The 18,926-nt window shown below is 38.4% G+C and overlaps 1 protein-coding gene across 1 annotated transcript in view; it reads right to left on the bottom strand.

The window, feature by feature from the left end:
- Nucleotides 1-5,024: 5,024 nt before the first annotated feature.
- The window catches only part of timm50 (translocase of inner mitochondrial membrane 50 homolog (S. cerevisiae)), a 51,516-nt gene continuing 37,614 nt past the window's right edge, over nt 5,025-18,926 (bottom strand). The window contains exons 6-11 of the mRNA XM_074679008.1: nt 17,492-17,611; nt 14,762-14,866; nt 13,271-13,369; nt 6,907-7,063; nt 6,707-6,813; nt 5,025-6,536 (exon numbers count right to left, since the gene is read on the bottom strand). Of these exons, the coding sequence (XP_074535109.1) occupies nt 6,441-6,536; nt 6,707-6,813; nt 6,907-7,063; nt 13,271-13,369; nt 14,762-14,866; nt 17,492-17,611 (684 nt within the window). The 3' untranslated portion in view covers nt 5,025-6,440. The remainder of the gene's footprint in view (nt 6,537-6,706; nt 6,814-6,906; nt 7,064-13,270; nt 13,370-14,761; nt 14,867-17,491; nt 17,612-18,926) is intronic.

Genomic DNA, 18,926 nt, shown 5'->3' on the forward strand with positions numbered 1-18,926 from the left:
TTAAAACTACACATTACCAGGGTTTAACAAATATGCTAAAACTTATTTTAGCCACAATAGCTTTAAAATAAAAAATAATAACAGTCGAACACAATAAGAAAATAGAGGTAAAAATGTAAAATAAAAAATTATAGGATAAAATTCAATATAATCAAGTAAAATAAAGTTGATTAAATTTACTAAATGAAGATGAAACGAAATAAAAAGAAAATTAAGATGGTTAAAACAGGGACTAATCTGGATTTAATGGAGTTATTTTGACTAATTTTCAAACCGTTTATAGTTCAAACACACACACACACACACACTTTGGCACGTGGTCGTCTGTCCCTCGTGGAGGAGGTGAGGGGGAGAGGCTCGCGCTCCCTGTCTCACCTGACGGTTTTCAGCGAGGTGTGAAACCTCTCCCTCCTCCTCTCCCCCTGTATTTTCCCGCCGCTTGTTCTCTCACTTCACGCGCTGGTGTCAAACGACGTCATTAACATGACTTCAAGGAGCAACGATCCGCGCATGCGCAGGGACACAAAACCATTCAAATGCGAGTGATTCAGCAGCTTCCTGACGGTTTTAACATTAAAAACACGCAAATGAATTAAACTGTGGCGGTAAATTAACACTTTAAAATCAGTTTAACATTTTAAAACAACTATCTTTATTATTAAAATCATTTTAAGCGTTTAAACTCCTTAAGTTATGATTCTGATTCGTTTTAAACCTTCTCTTTCACAGAAAGCTTTAAAAAATCACAATACTTTCACCCACAGTGCACTTTTATTTCACTTTTATCAACCATTCCCCTGCCAAAAAAATATCAAGGTGTCAAAAAATGTTAGTTTTAAGATGTAAAAATGTTTAGTCAAAGGCTTTACATTTAATTTAAACCAATTTCCTGCATTGGCATATATTTATTTACTAATTTAAAGATTCAGTATCAATGAATCCAAACGAAACATTGTGTATAATTTGTTTCCATGTTTTGTAAAGAAAAAATAGTTGATTAAATCTAATCATTTAAGCTTTTTATTCCCCACTTAATCCTCCTGCTTTAAAGTTTGACAGCCACTGATTTACTCTCTTTGACTAAGACTAAGGGTTGACTGCACTCTGAGCATCTAATCTGTAAAAACAGGATTTTTAAAGACACCTAAAGTTGTGCAAACAGCAGCGTTTTAATCCTGCCTCTTAAAGAGCTCAGCTCCTGAACCACAGCTGGAAACCCTCCTGAGCTGCTTTCCCTGCAGTCCTGCTGAGATTCACACTCAGAGGGTGAAGAAGAGGTTCAAGCTGATTGTTTAAACCTCCTTCAGCTCCAAACAGGGGCGATTAGAGGAGTTTTCACTCTTCTGGAGTCAGAGGAAGTTGTGAAATACTTGAGCTTTAAATCAAGTTTTCTTCCACATTATCTTTTCTTCTGTGCCGCATTTAACACCAGGAAAAACATCCAAGCTGTGAGAGCCTGATGGAAAAAGAAAAAGTGGAATTGCTCAAATAAAATCCTGTTTGTTGAATTTTTACCAGATGTTGTGTAAGCGATCAGTTTCCTCCCAATGTGGCCACATTTCAGATTTCTCCTGAGTGCTGAGGTGTGCTGCAAGTGCCTACATGTCCCAGAATGCATTGTGCAACAGCCGCTGCAGCCTTGGTTTGGCTGCTGGAGTAAACACAACAATTTCATGGATTTGTAAACTATGACATTTCAACAAGTTGCAAAATGTTTCTAAAACTTTCAAATATCATAAATTTGCAAACTCAAAAATAAAATGAAATTTAACAAATGTGCAAAAAGTTGCAAAAAAAAGAATTAAAAAAATTGTCAAAATTTTTTATAAATTTGCAAAAGAAAATAAATGTTATTTTGAAAATTGTAAAATATTCAAAAATTGTATTAATATAAAAATACGAATTGGATTTTAGAAAATTTGCAGAAATTCAAAACATTTTGAAATTTGCCAACATTTGGAAAAAAAATTGCAAAAAATCTGAGAAAATTCTTACACATTTGCAAAAGAAAAAAAATGTAATTTCCAAAATTTGCAAAATATTTAAAAATTGTAGAAATAAAAAAAATACAAATTATTTTCAAAAAGGTGGATTTTAAATAATTTGCAAAAATATGCAGAAATTAAAAAACTTAGAAAATTCCAAACATTGGAAAAATAATTGCATAAATCTGACAATAGTTTTATAAATTTGTTAAAGAAAAAAAATGTCATTTCAAAATTTTGCAAAACATTCAAAAATTGTAGAAATAAAAAAAAAACAACTTTTCTTCAAAAAAGTTGATTTAAAACAGTTTGTAGAAATTTGCAGAAATTTAAATATTTTGATATTTACAAACATTGGAAAAAATAGCAAAAAGCAGACGAAAGTTTTATAAATTTGCTAAAGTAAAAAATGTCATTTCAAAAATTTACAAATATTCAAAAATTATAGAAATAAAAAAAAATGAAAAGGTGGATTTTTATAAATTTGCAGACATTTGCAGGAATACAAAACATTTTAAAATTTTAAACATTTGGGAAAAAATGCAAAAATCTTTAAAAAATTTGGAAGCTGTATTGCAAGAGGGGATGCATATTGAGTCTAACAAAATTTTAATCCATGGGTTTATTTACTGTCAGTGTCTTTAATGATCAATACTCTCTGTAAGAAAAACACATTTTTTTATTTCCATAAAATATTCTTTAAAGCTTCAAGGAGCCACTGCCAAGGAGTCAAAGAGCCGCATGAGGCTCCAGAGCCGCAGGTTGAAGACCTTAAATATAAGAGGCTGAAACCCGACCAAACCTCAGGAATCCTCAGATTAGAGCAGAAACCCCGCCGGGCTCTGAACCTGTAAATCTGTTGTTCTTTCCTCGGCTCTGCTGGACGCCAAAACCTCCAAAACCTCCAAAACCTCCAAAACCTCCACCCATCTTTAAAGCTCAACGAGCAGCAGAGAGACAATTATCACCTCTGGGTTTTATACGCCGCCTGGCATCAGGAGCAGGGACTCATGGGAAATAATGAATGCTTTGTTGGCGAAGGAGGAGGAGGAGGAAGAGGAGGGTTTTCCAGCTCCAGCAGCAGCTCTGGATCAGAACCAGAACATCGTTAAAGCTCAGGAACGCAGATAAAAAGAGGACAGCGATCAACTTTAATCTTGTGATTTAAACACCTTAATCTGACATAACGACTTTAACTTCACTTAATCTCATTACAACTGTACTTTATCTAACTTTAATCCCATATCGTTACAACTTTATTCCTGACTTTACGTGGAAGATACAAATCAAACTTCTGACTCAAGGAGAAAGAAGTGCTTGATTACTCAGAGGAAAGCAGCTCTTAAAGTCATTTATTGGACGTAAATTGGAGCGATTGGTTTCATGAAAGGTGATGAAAATCTGGTTGTGTTTGTGGAAAGAGGGGAAATCAGTTTTAAGACCTTAACCAGAGAGAATTTTACTGGTTGTAAAGATTCAGGGAGTAAGAAGTCCTGAAAGCAGCCAGCAGCAGATTTAATGAGGTTAATTTTCCTGTTGGTGAAAAACTAAACAGTTTGTTCTCTAACAGATGAAACCAGACTCCAGGACGCAGAGGAGAGGATAAAATGAAGCCACGCGACAATGTGTTGGTTTGTTTCCTTTATTTGAGCCGGTGGTGATTCACATCAACATGATTCATCAACAAACACATGAAGAAGAAGAAGAAGAAGAGCAGCTGAGCCTCAAACATCCTCATCTCCACCATCAGGTTTCAAAACAGGCGCCGTCCAGCGTGATTCTTCTTTTACAAAACGTTAAAGAGTCAAACTTTAGCAGCTTCTCCGAGAACAAAGAGGTTTCTATTTCACGAGACGTTTTAATGTTTGTTTATTCCACTCGGTCCCGCACACGTCGTCACGCACAAATGCACAATCTCTCAGTAGGCAGCGTTTTTTATGGGTTACTCATTCCTTCTCAACATGAAGAGAAATATTTGTGGTCTGATCTGAAAGTTTTTGTTTGTAATGAGCCAACGAGAGCTGAGAGACGGACGCACACCCAGCGGAAAATAAGAAAACGCAATCAAAGACTCCAATCTCAGCTGTTCGTCCTCGTCCTCGCACTCATCACTCTTTCAGGTTTGCACAGGTTGTATAAAGTAAACGCCATCACTCCTTCCTGAATGTTTCAGCTGCTTTCTTGCATCCCTTCATCCTGACTTCTTGCAGAAGGTTTCCCACGGAAAAGAGATTTTTATGCCTCCCATGCAAGAGGATTTATTTAAGGCTGAATCTTAAAAAAACAATCAGAGCTGAGACTCTACTGACATCATCTCGCTGAATCAAACTCCATCCAAAAACGCTCTTTTAAAAGTCGTTTCATCTCTCAAACAGACGTGGAAAAATCGTGAATTCAGTAAGATCTGCTTTTTGAGGTTTATAGCACCGGAGTTAGACAGGTCAGACTTCCACTAGATCTGTGTCTGGTCCATCTCTGTGCTCCTTCATCCGTCAATGTTCTGTTTTTAAGCCCCGCCTCCACCAAGCGGCCCGGTAAGAATCAGTACGGTTTGGTACGGGTTGGATCAGTGAAGCCTGATCCTGTTTGTGTTTTTTTCACGACCAACCGTGTCCTTCTTTGTATGCGGCTGGCGAAGGCTGTGTTACCCTTTCCGCGCCAACGTGATTTGCTTTTTTACAGAGGGTATTAGTGATTGAAGACATCGACACTGAATAAAATCATGTGTTGAGTTGCAATAAAGCTTTCAATTTTTATTTAAGTTTTGCAATTTTTTTTGACATTGATTCAAATTTAGAAAAATAATCCACATTTTTTAAAAGATTTTGCAAACTTGATAAAATTTTAGCAAATTTCGTTTTTTTTTTAATTTCTGCAAATTTTCATCATTATTTTATTTTAATTTATCTTATTTAAATTATTGAATTTTTTGCAAATTTATGAAATTTCAATTTTTTAAGTTTTGCCTAATTTAGTTTTTGTTTAAATTTGAAAATTTTTGGCATTTTAATTTTTTTTCAAATTTCACAACCTTTTGAAATTTCATAGTTTGCAAATTCATGTTTGTAAATATTTTTTAAATATTTGCAAATTTATTGAAAATAAAAAACGAAGACATTACATGTTCAATTTAATAAACACAAATTATTCACTAGATTTTCACTGTTTATAATTTTATACACTTTTTTGACTTTATAAAGATAAAGTAGATTTTCTGGCTACCAAATGACTTTAATCAAGGTGAGCTGAGGGAAAATGACTTTCATGAAAGTAAAGGTTGCAGATCCCTGCTGCGGTCAGCTTCGTAATAGCGTAGCATCATAGCAGCGCGCAGTTTACCCTGGTAATATATGACCATGGAGCGCTATTTGGTGACGCCACTTTCTGAAAAAGAAAGTAATCAGCAATTTGAGAACCTGTCCCGGTTTGAGTCACTGGAAACGCCACAAAATCAACCGTACTGAGCTGACCCGGGTCATGTGATGATCCTCTCCTCATCCATGTCGTCCTAACTGTCCTCCAAAACCTCTAACGAATTCTGGTGTGGCTCTGCTCGTTATGACAGTTCGTTGTCACAAAGTGAAATTTGATTCGGGGAGAGTTTTATTCTGAAAGTCAACAGGATGTTTTAACGTTTTGGTGTCCGACCTACTCTGTGCTGATTAATCCTGTATTAATTCAAGTCTTATTTATCTGCTGTGTAGGGGGATAGATCGCCGGAGCAGAGACGTACCGCACACAGACCTGGAGGAATTTAACCCTTTCAGAGTTTCCGTCGTGCCTGGAGGGCAGATTGTGTTTAACGGACACAAACAAACAAACAAAAAGATGCAGACGGACCAGCCAATGAGAGTTGAGGAAATTTGTGTCACTCAGCTGCCGTTCTCTTCATCTTCACTCCACGCCACCAACACGACACTCGATCGTATTAAATAATAAACTCTGAAGAAAACTCTGAAGTCTTTCTTTTTTATTTTTTATAAACATGACTCATTACTTGATCACGCTCTGCAGCAGCACAGCCTGAGACACACAGAGGAGTAGAAAATAAAACAAACGTTGTGAAGGACCAGGACAGAGCGGCGGCGCCATCAGAGCCCGTGTGGCGAAGGCAGCGCTGATCTCAGTTCAGCCTCAAACCGCCAACGACAAGAGTCCATCCTGACCTGGATCCTCTCTCTCAGGTCCTGTTTTAACCAATCAGCAGCGTCAAAGCATCAGATGACATCCCATAGAGGGGCTGCCCAAGCCCCGCCTCCAAAACACCAGGAAGTGCCCCTCTTATTGGTGCAGTCTGTGAAATGTTCCTGCACAGCGGACCCGCCCACAGAAGAGGCGCCGCTGACGGCAGGGCCCGCCCCCCTCCTCCTCCCTCTGTCCTCTGCCCCCTCCCCTCACCTGGACGCAGATGGAGAGCCGGGCTGCGATTGGTGGAAGTGTGAGAGGGGGCGGGGCTCACTGCTGTTTGCGCCAGAACCGGGAGGCGATGGAGCCGAGAGAGAGTCCCTGTTTCTTCTGCTGGGAGAGCTCGGCCAGACGCTGCTCCTCCTCCTGAAACACAGCAGACGGTCACCAATCAACACACACACACACACACACACACACACACACACACACACACACACACACACACACACAAACACACACACACACACACACACACACACACACACACACACACACACACACACACAGAGGGTGCATTTGATGTCTCCACCCACCTGTGCCAGCTGAGCCTGTCTGCGTTTGAAGGCCTCGATGGGGTCGTCCTCCAGGGCGTAGTTCTCCAACACTGAACGAACGTCCTCCACGCCGCTGAGAGCGATGGCTGCAGACAGAACCACGCCATTATGTTATTACTGTGTCGAAAGCTACCAGCGTTTTCTGACCTGGAAGTGTGAGAGTGATGTTGGCGTCTTACTCTTGAGGAAGTTGGCGAGGTCGTAGAGCGTCCGGTCCTCTGAGTTCCCGTCCCATTTCTTCAGCGCCATGCCGTTAAAGGGCTGCAGCCTGAACGCCTCGCGCTTACAGTCCACCACGATGACCTTACTGGTGTCCCGGTTCAAACACGACACGTCCTGATCACACACACACACACACACACACACACACACACACACACACACACACACACACACACACACACAGATGATGTTTATTATTTAACATCTTAATTCTGAGCTGTAATCCTGAAAATGTGATGAAGACACTGAGCTGCTCTAATCCCCCCTCCTCCACCCAAACATAATCTGAGCCCCCCCCCCCTTTTTAATCTCAATCAAATGAGCAACTTTATTCTCTTAATGATTCTTAATATTCAAATAAAACACACACACACTTTCTCTGTTAGCTCCAGCTGGTGGTATCTAAGTGTGTGTGTGTGTGAGACAGATGGAGAGGGACGCTGCAGCTCGTTGTCTCCACCACCACGCTCATCTGGTGCCCAGCCCCCCCCCCAAAACTGCTGTGTCTGTGTGTGAGTGTGTGTGTAACCCCAGTGGACACATTCGTCCTTCCTCCTCTCACCCAATGAATAAAAGGCATCTGTCTTACTTTAGTGTGTGTGCCTGTGTGTGTGTGTTTTGCTGAAGTGTCAGTGTGTTAATGATGTTAAAGTAAATGATGACTGAAGCCGCGCCGTGTTTGTGACGTCACAAAGAAGGAAGTAGATTTATAACCAGAAGACTTTCTTAAAGTTTAAGTCAAGTTCTCAGGTAGTTTGACCTAGTCTCTTTTTGGGACAGAGGCCGTTAAAATAAACTAAAACTGATGATATCATCTCATCTTATTGGGTCAAATAACGATCCGTTTCTCATATTTGTTGAGGAAGCTACATTATGCTGAGTATTTGAAAAAACTATATCACTTTCATAGACGCAGTTTCAACAAAACTGCACTGCAAACATTCCAGAATCACCATGGAACAACCAAACATTCCAGAATCACCTTTAATCAACCAAAAATTCCAGAACAAAATTTTACCGAAAGAACATTCCAGAATTACCTTTATTCGACCAAATGTTCTGGAATCACATTTAACCAAGGGAAAATTCCAGATTCACCTTTCATTTACGAAACATTCAGTGATCATCTTTAATCAACTAAACATTTTGAAATCATTTTTGATCAACTGAACGTTCCAGAATCAACTTTTACCAAAAGAACATTCCTGAATTACCTTTATTAAACCAAATATTCTGAAATCACCTTTAACCAAAGTTCAGTTCCAGAATCACCCTTCAGTTACTTTACATTCAGAAATTACCTTTAATCGGCTGAACATTCCAGAATCACCTTTTATCAACTAAACATTCTGAAACCACCTCTGATCAGCTGAATATTCCAGAACCAGCTTTTACCAAAAGAACATTTCTGAATTACCTTTACTCAACCAAATATTCCAGAATCACCTTTAACCGAAGGAAAATTTCGGAATCACCTTTAATTTACTGAACATTAAGAAATCATCTTCAATCAATTAAACATTCCAAAAAACACCTTTTATCAACTGAACATTTCAGAATCACCATAAACCAACCGAGCATTCCAGCATCACATCAATAAACCAAACATTCTGGAATCACTTCTAACCAATCACCTTTAATCAACTGAACATTCTGAAATAAACTTTCACCAAAAGAACATTCCTGAATCACCTTAATTCTACCAAATACTCTGGAATCCCCTTTGAGCAACTGAAACATCAGAATCAACTTTCATTAACTGAACATTCCAAAATCATCTTTATCAGACCAAATATTGTGGAATTACCTTCAATCAAAGAAAACATTCCTGAATCACCTTTATTTAACCAAATATTCTGGAATCACATCTGACAAAAAATTGAAAAATAAAATAAATCCAGAATCACCTTTCATTTGCTGTACATTCAGAAATCATCTTTTATCAACTGAACATTCCAGAATCAACTTTCACCAAAAGCTCATTCCTGAATTACTTTCATTTAACCACATATTCCGGAATCGCCTCAAACCAAAGGAAAATTACAGAATTACCTTTCATTTACTCAACATTCAGAAATCCTCTTTTATCAACTGAACATTCCAGAATCACCTTTTATCAACTGATTATTCCAGAATCACATTCAATAAACCAAACATTCCGGAATCACCTTCAATAAACCAAACATTCCGGGATCAACTCTAACCAAACAATAAGTTTTGAACCACCTTTAATCAACCATACATTCTGTAAACAGCGTTAAACAAGGACCATTCTGACATCACCATCAATGGAACATTCTTTAAGAACTGTTAAAGAAGCAAACATTCAAAAATCACCTTTCATCAGAAAATCAGAGGTCAGAGAAGGACGCAAAGAAGATCTGGAGAAAGTCTGGCAACAGACTTCACAAATAACTGTGATATTATAAAGATTTGTTTCTACACGCTACCGGTGTCACGCGCTCTAACACACACTGGGTCGTATCAATAAAAGGTCACACCCCGACAACTTCCACACAGCGGCATGCTCTTTGTCAGAAAATGCTGCTCGTCAAATCCGCTCAGTGATGGTATTGGCAGGAGCCATCTGTGGCCGCTGCTCCTGTTTGGAGATTAGAAACAGAAATGACATCTACTGCTGAGAGGAGCAGCCGCTGCAGCTCCGAACAGGAATCAATCCTCCTGGTTAACAAAGACCTGATGAGGCTCACTGCAGAAAGTTTAGAGCACAGAGACTTCAGAAAGAAAAATAAAAACGCTATTCAAAGCACAGTCAGTCAACTTCATGTGTTTGTTTTCGTCCCTGATAATACTTTCCCACCAAGTCCAGCTTGGGGCTCTATCTAGACCCAGTTATTAGTGTTCCTACCACCAAAGACCTGACCTCAAAACTGATGAAAACATCTTCATCCCACATCAGCTCGACCCGGTCTTTCCACAAACCCCCACATAGAGGATGCAGGTTTCTTCTCCTGCGTGGACAGCAGGTCAGTGTGAAAACAAAGTACGAAGGAGGACAGTTAATCCAACTGTTGTGCTCCGTTTCTTATCCCGGCAGCAGCAGCCGACACACATTAAGACGTCTGATCCACGCTCAGATGCAGGGCAGCAAACAATAGCAGCGTGATGGAGAGGAAGGAACACCGTGGCTTATGAGGAATTAATGATATTAGAGTAAGATACACTTCAGCTGTTCAGGGTTATTACAGATTTATGAGCAGACAGATTACACTGTGCGGACAGAGAAGCAGACAACTTGTTGAATCCAGATCAGACGCTAATTTGATTCCTTTTATAAACAGTTTGGGTTAGAAAAATCAGAATCTGAGCAGATTAATGATTTAAAAACGAGACGTTGTGGCATCATGTGGAGCCTTTAACTCTGGTTTTAACCAACAAAGCTCATTGTGTGCTTTTTCCTAATACTTTTATGGCTTTAATAACTGATTTATGAGCTTTCTCGTGTGCTTCTCAAACACTTTGGCGAAGGTCAAGGTACAGGAAGAGAACAAAGTGTGCCGTTTAAAACAATCCCATGCCTGAACAAGGTTTTTATTTGAAAACTAATTGCAACATGGACAAAAAGACTGAACTGAAACGTATTAACCGATCACTGCTGAGGGAGATGTGAGTCAGTGTGATTACGATACTTCCAAACAATGACCTCTTGATGGGCGCCATGTGAGCTGCACTCCAAAAAAAGAAAAAAAAAAAAAAAAAGAGTTCATATCGATCAGATGTGTTTTTGTCTTATTTTGAGAAAAAAAAAACTATTATTAGGCCTAATATGAGCCACATTCACCTGACCCGTCCAGAAAGTCTTAATTCAACTTATTCAAAGACAAGAACGAGGTCTGAATTGGTTGTAATTAGTGTGGAAAAATAATTTCTTGTATTGAGATGTTATTCTAATTTCAAGAAACATGACGAGTACATTTTCATTCCTCACTGGCAGATATAGAATAGAAGAATAAAAGTCTGCCCACTTTTATTCAATTTTTGTTTTTAAATTAAGAGAAAAAACATTTAATTAAATTAAAGTGGTTGCACATAAGTCATATTTTGTACTGGAGATTGAAACTGAAATAAAACACTCATATTGCATTATTCTATTTTATTTTTGTCTCTATCTAAAAAAAACAGGTTTGACTTGCCAGTTGAATGTGGCTCATTACAAGTATAATAAGAGATTTTTTTTTGTTACTAAAATATGACATAAACACTTGCTTTGATTCCAGTTTTTTGCAGTGTATGTTACGATTTGTATGCAGACAACACTCTGATTTACCTAATAAAGAAAAATGATGGTAGCTCTCTTGAATATGACCATACTGTTCAATTATAATAGCAATGATAATGATGATGATAATAATAATAATAATAATAATAATAATAATAATAATAATAATAATAATAATAATGATAAAAAACAACAATTTTATTATTATTATTATTATTATTATTATTATTATTATTATTATTATTATTATTATTAATAATAATAAACAATTTTAATATAAATAAAAATAATAATAATAATAATAATAGTAATAAAATTTATTTTTATAGCAATTTTTAAAAGCAATGTTTCAAAGTACTTTACAAAATGAAACAAACAATGAAAGAGATAAAAGAAACAAAATAAAAGATAAATAAAAGATAAATAAAAGAGAAATGTGAAGATCTTAAAGAATTATACAATATGTATAAAAAGGCTAAAAAGTCTAAAAACTACCACCAATTAAAGGAGAGGAGGACTTCAGATAAATAAATAAATTCATTAATGAATTAATAAAAATAAAAACATTAAAACAGATTGAAACTACAAAAGGTAAGAATTTAAGATCCTGCCCATGTACTGTGACAAAAAAAGTTAAAGGTAAAATAAATAAACAATAGATGACCCTGTGCTTTTTAAATTTTAACAAAAATAAAACAGAACTGATCATTTTTTGCCCAAGTGGAGCCCAGGAGGGACCTCTCAGGCACCCAGACCCTCTTTAACTTTATTTTAAACTCACAATTTAAAGCCATTTTAAATCTTGGTGTGAAAGTTGAGAGTGGTTTTAAATTGGATCCACAAAAAAAAATCACTGGTTAAATCCAGTTTTTATCACTTCAGGCACATTTGTTTCAATCAGGCTTTTATGGTCCTATCTCCTGAGTTTTTAACGGCTCTTATTTGTTTTTTGTTTGTTTTATTAATGTTTTCTCTTTGATTTAGCCGTGCAGCACTTTGGTAAACTTGTTTTTAAATTGTACTGTATAAATTAAATTTGGATTTGTAACAAGTTGTTGATACTAAACCATCTAAAGTTGATACTCTTGATACACATTATTAAAATTTTACAGTTGACGTGTAAATAAAGTGTTTCAGTCTGAAGAAGCTGCAGACTCTGTAATCCCTCCGTGCACTGAAGCGAACTGGATGTTCAGGGATTACAGGCGGCAGAAAAAGCACATCGTGGCTTCAATATTAATAATTATAATAAAACAACATTTTTAATTTGAACTTTCTCTGCACATACGGAGCTTTAATGACTCTCCCTCAGCATATGGAGCGTTCATAACTCTCTCTTAGCATCTGTTGCGCTCGCCGCCTCTGTCTTGGCGTTATGGAGATGAGAGCGCATCAGTGTGTCTTAGTTTCTGGGAAGTAGGTTAACCAGCTCCTTAAACGCTCCAGACTGTTCGTCAATACGGGGCAGAGATGACAGTTGGAGGGAGACAGAAGGAGGGAGGAAGGAGGAGAGGGGGGTGGGAGGGAGGTGAGATAAGAGGAAGAGGAGAGGGAGAAGGAGGCAGAAGGTTAATGAGGCCTGAGGAGGGAGGGAGAGGGAAGGAGAGAAGGAGAGAAGGAGGGGGAGGATCTATTGTAGGGAGGGGGAGAAATCAATGGCAGCAGCAGAAGGCAGCGCTGCAGAGGAGACGCGGGGGGTGAAGCAGCGCCGCAGAGCCTCAGTGTGTGTGAGTGAGTGTGTGTGTACAGGTGTTTCAACAAACTCGGGGTAAAAACTTTAAATGTAAAATGCATTTCAGCGTTCGTTCAAAGAGCCTGGAGTTAGAAAAATGGTCGACAGAGCTTCATCTCAAAAAGTGTTATCCAACTCCTGCTCCCTGTGCGACTTCACGTCCAGAATAAAAGTGAATCAAACACTTCAGACGTAAAACAACGTGTCAGAATCCTCCACTCGGCTTCTCTTCCTGGACGCCTCTAATGCCAAGTATCTCATGTGTAATTCGCCCTCCCACCACTAGGTGTGCTGAAGCTCTTTCAGTGTAATAACTCAGACGAATGACACACTAACACACGCGTCGTACCTTAACATGATGACCCTCCATGTAGTGTGTTGCGTCTCTGAACAGACGGTACATGACCAGGCCCTGAGGGTCGATGCTGTCGATCAGAGGATACGCCGTCTGGAGGAAAACAAAACAGAAAACAACTCGTCTAAAAGAGACACAAGCTTCAGACTTTTACTCTTTGACTGGAAGATGTTTGATACACCTTTTGAGAAAATGTCTTCCCCATTTCCGGCGTCATTTCTGTCTTCAGAAACTTGTCGGACATGTCGGGTGTGGGGGTTCCAGATTTGCTGAAGAACTGAAGGCCTGGTGTAGGTTCACTTTTCTAAATTCTTACATTTTTTTGTTTTTATTAGTATTTTTTATTTTATCATTGCATTTTACACTTTGTTTTTGTTCACATCAGCTGCTGTGAAAACAAAAGTTTCCCCCATGAGGGACCAATAAAAGAATATTCTAGTCCAGGGGTCTACAACTTTTACTTTCATAGGAGTAATTTAGCCTCAGCTCACCTGGATTAGAGTTATTCAGGAGCCACAAAATTTACTTTATCTTTACAATAAAGACAATAATGTGTACAAAAAAAAAAAAAAAAAAAGTAAAATAAAATAAATAATACCTGGTGAATAATCATCTAAACAAGAAGTTTTTTAAAAAAGAATTGTAAAATCCCCCAAAATAAAAAGTAGATTTCAAAAATTTGCAACAATGAAAAAATGACATTTTAATCATTTGCAAAAAAAATGCGAAATGTGAATTTCAGAAATTGAAAGAACTTAAAAAAAATAAAAATAAATAAAATATATTTCCAAAAAATCACTTTTAACTCTAAGAAGTCGCAAAAAAATAAAAATAAAATAAAATAAACCCTGAAATTTGCCAATGTTTAAATTTGGCAAAATCTGGCAAAAATTAAAAAAAAAGCTGAAATTTGAAATAAATAAATTAATATATAAAAGAATAATAAAAAAAAGTCAAAGACTTTTACAAAAATTATTTTTTTTCAATTACAAAATTGCAAAAATAAAAAATACAAAACATATTGAAAATACAAAAAAATTTTAATACTTGAAATTAAAAATTTGAAAATAAAACTACTGCATTTTAATAACGTACTGATAACAAAACTCAACTCATTTTTTTTCAAATTATTTAAAAAAAAAATGTTAAAGCAAGATTTTATTTAGTGGCAATGCCCTGATCTCCTAATACCCTGGGTAAGAAGATAAAAAATTTTCATTTCAGTAATATTTTTTTAAAGCTACAAGGAGCCACTGCAAAGGAGTCTAAGAGGCGCAGGTTGAAGACCCTTGATATAGTCCACGTTGTATAAACATCTCCTGAAGTCCGTCCTCAGGCGGCTCGCTTAAACAGGAGATCTGATCAGCAGCACCAGCTCACATCAGCATGACAGAGGAACCTCTGAGAGCGTTTGATGGTAAATAAATCAGTTACAGGCTGCTCTGTGTGTGTGTGTGCGTGTGTGTGTGTGTGTGTGAGCTTTACCATGCCGGTCTCAGCAGTGAAGATGACGATCTCGTAGAGCGGAGCGAGCTGCTGGAAGAGATAATCGATGCCCGGACGTTTCTTAAACCTCCAACCTGTCGACAACTGGAAAAAGATGGAGGCATGAATTTATTGTGGATATCTGTGTGTGTGTGTGTGTGTGTGTGTGTGTGTGTGTGTGTGTGTGTGTGTGTGTGTGTGTGTTTTTCAGCAAAGATGAACAGACGTTGTTTGGTTACACTCAGACGCTCAGGGGTCCTGACCTTTTCCACTCAGGTTAGATCACGTTTGCTTAGGTCTAACACACACCATCAACAACCTGAGGGCCACTAAAACCTGAGTGTGTGTGTGTGTGTGTGTGTGTTTTCTTTTGTTACTGCTTGGATCTGCTGCTGTGATTACAGATATAAAATGTTGGTGACGGTTGAAGCGAGCGCGCGTGTGTGTGTGTGTGTGTGTGTGTGTGTGTATAAAGATTGTGAAATGAAGAGCAGACAGCTGTAAACTGAGACGGTTTGTGTTGACACAAGTCGTGTGGTTAACTCAATAACGATACACTGAAGAGTGTGTGTGTGTGTGTGTGTGTGTGTGTGTGTGTGTGTGTGTGTGTGTGTGTGTGGTTCAAGTGTTCAGGCAGTTCCGACAGGTGGAGATACCTGCCTCTGTCTTCTGTAACAGGCGGCAGGTGTCGAGTTACAGCTGCTGCACACCTGTCAGGTAGCTGAACTGACGGCGTGTGTGTGTGTGTGTGCGTGTGTGTGTTTACAGAGTGGACAGGTGGTGTGACGCTCCACCTGTCCCATTAAAGTGTTAAACCCTCAGATTTACCTCCTTTTTTTACCTGTTACCTGATTTTCTTTTCTTCTTCCTCTGTTTGTTTACGGAGCAGGTGTGTCACTACAGACTTCTCCTTTCTCTCAGATTATCTCTTTATACGACCCTAACTGCTGCGCCCGCTCCACAGACATGGAGACGCATGAGAGGAGGAGTAAAGAGGAGGAGGGGTGGATGACAAAAGACAAAATCTACGTGTGTAGGTTTTTCTAAAGAGGAAGATTTGTTTTTGTTCTGTTTTAGCTCAAAAGTTTTAAATCAAAAAAGTTTCAGTCACTGGAACAAGCAGCAAACCGCCGTCTGAAAGTATGAAGTTAAAAGCTGCAGTTCCCTGAGTGTCCACTTGAGGCAGGAAGCTACATACTTATTTGTCCGTTTCTTGTAATTTTTTCGTCTCTTTTTCGTAATCTTTGTATTTGGAGTTGATCGTTACTTTGTATGGCTCATTTGTTGGTCGTGGACACCAAACTTTTTGTGTCTTCAGTGATATTTTTACTACTTTTTCTCCTGTGTTTGTCTGGAGATCCTACATGTAACCATGGCTGCATTGTTTACATGTGAAATCAGCTGTTCGCAGCCTGTAGCATGTCAATGCTAACTGGTGCAGGGCCTGATGTTTCCCACAAGGTGAGGAGAAGGAGATGAGGACAACGTGCTGGTTCTCAGGTGTGAGCTAAGAAGTGACGACATGGACCTGTCCTTCCATCCATGGTTATTGGGAACATAAGATCTATCTCCAATAAGATGGACGAGCTAGCCGTGCTAACCCAGCAGCAGCGGGAATACCAGAGGGCAGAGTAGCATCATGCTATTGACAGACATGGCTAACAGAGCTAACACCAGACACCAACGCCCATTGGAAGAGCTTCACCTGCTGTGAGCAGACAGGATCCAGGAGACAGAGACTGAACAGACTGCTGAAGAAGCTCAGTCCTGGACCCTGTGGAGGTGGAGGCTGGCTGACTGGACAATGATGGACAAGCTGTCAGCATCTATTTTCTATTTACACTTTCTTACTTTGGTTTTCTTGATTGCTGCTGTGACTTCAATTTCATTGTACTTGTTATAATGACAATAAAGGTCTTTATTATTCTATTCTATTCTATTCTATTCTATAAGGTGCCCACCTGTCGGTCAGGTAAGCCTTGCTACTCCTCTAACAAATCATCACCGATTTTCACCATTCAAATTGTAAATTGTTCAGCATATTGAGGAGAGTTGTCCGTGTACTTTTCACATTTCTAACCCTTGTGCTTTTTAAAATATTCAGCATTTTCAAACTTTTTGGCCCATTAAAATGAATGGAGATGATCCGTCACCATGGAAACGACACAGGTATTGATTTCATAATGCCACACAAGGGGTTTGGCTTAGGGGTCATGAACAGAGGTTTTAAATAGGACTAGTACTAGTTTAGCTCTGCTCCCCGTTACCATAGAAACAACACAGCTGATGATGTGGGATTAGAGGGTTAGGACTTGTTTTTACTAAAGATCGTCTCTTTGAATGGCTGTGTATGTGGTTTGTGCTGTTTCTGCAGACAGCCTCTAGTGGACACTTTGGAGATTGCTCCTTGCTTCAGCTGTATGGAGGTTTTCTGAATAAATATGTATTTTTTTTATCCGTATTTCCTCTTTCATGCCCTTTATGGTCTGCAAAACTTTCTGTATATCATTTATCCCTCATAAGCTAAATGTTATGACATCAATCCTACAGTAATTTTTCACTAACGCAGACCTCCTCCTTCTTTTCTTGCCTCTCCTCATTGTTTCTGTTATTTTTTCACCATCTTATTTGCTCTGAATTTGATGAGTCCGTCATGTCTTGTTCTCTCTACCAACAAAATATCCACTTTTTTAAGGACATAATGTTATTTGTGCAGCAGAGGACACGTACCGACCACTCCGGGTGCAGCAGGACGTCAGTGAGCTCCAACACCAGCGTGTAAGGCGGCTGGTAGTACGGCTCCTTCATGGGGTCGGGAAGCAGCTTCGGGCTCGTCGGCTCGATGATCATCTGTCACAAACACAGACGGAGAGAAAAGCAGAGGCTCGTACTTTAATTTCAAACATTAAAGCATCATTTTTCATCTCAGTGTCAAAAAAAGGAAGTCAGCAAGTCTGATGAAATGTAGAACAAACCCTTCAACATTTAGACTCAATATTTCTTCTGAAAGCAGCACATACTCTTCTGCTAACGCACAGAAATACCCAACAGGAAGTCTGGACACGCCAATATCCAAAGAAGTCACCAACAAATGAAACACAGATGATTATGCATCGCCGTGGAGGCTGCTGGGAAATCTGATCTGAACCGAAAGCTGGATGTTCAGAAGTTTGCAGGAAGTTGGACACTCAGCGATTAAGACAAACCGGTTTCTTTCTGTGACTCAAACTAAAGAAAAGTGGAAGTTAAAGAAGGAAACCTCAGAAGATATGAATAGCTTCTTGAGGGAAGTAGTTATTTCAGTGATGATTGATATTTTCTGCATGTTTGGGGTTTTAGGGTCAAATGGAGTCATTGAGTGCCTCTTCTTTTCCTCACGTTTGAAGGACAACAGCTCACATATTGAGGGTTTCCAAAAGAAGCAAAGCAGCTGCAGAGCATCATGAGGCGCCGCCATGCTTCGCTGTGGACAGGATGTTCCTTTCATGACAAGCAGCTTTAGACCTTTAGCCCCCAGTTCGCTAATATTCATGGGTTTGTTTCTTCCTTCTTTGAATCCCATCACAGATTTTCTCTTGGATCCACGTCATGGGACACTGACGGTATTTCTACAACATTCCAGGTCTTCTTCTGAGACCTGGACTATGAGGTCTGATTAGGATCACTGATTCGAGCTTCTGCTTTCTCACATACAGCATGACATTCCTTCATTTGACGACTGAAGATTGCACTCCACATCTTGCTAGAACAGGGGTCTGCAACCTTCACTTTCAAAGGAGCCATTTTTCCTCAGCTCACCTGGATTAGTCATTCAGGAGCCACAAAATGTACTTTATCTTCACAGTTTTAGACAATGAAGTGAATAGAGTTTATACGTAGTTATAATCTGGGGAATAGTTATCTTAATAAGTTTTTTTTGTGTTGATAAAAGTAAACATGTGATGTCTTTGTTTTTTTTTTTTTAATAAATTTGCAAATATTAAGAAAAAAAATTATTAAAAAAAATTTATTCCATAAATGTGCAAAATGTATAAAATTTCAACAAGTTGTAAAATCTTATTTTATTCTTTTGAAATTCAATTTTTTTCTAGTTAAAAAAATTCAAAAATGTTGAAAAATTTCAATGATTTAGAAATTAAAAAAACTGCCAATGTCATAAATTTGC

Source organism: Halichoeres trimaculatus, unplaced genomic scaffold, assembly GCF_033239565.1.
Source record: "Halichoeres trimaculatus isolate MK-OKI-2021-1 unplaced genomic scaffold, fHalTri1.1 fHalTri1_scaffold_9, whole genome shotgun sequence".
Lineage (NCBI taxonomy): Eukaryota > Metazoa > Chordata > Actinopteri > Labriformes > Labridae > Halichoeres > Halichoeres trimaculatus.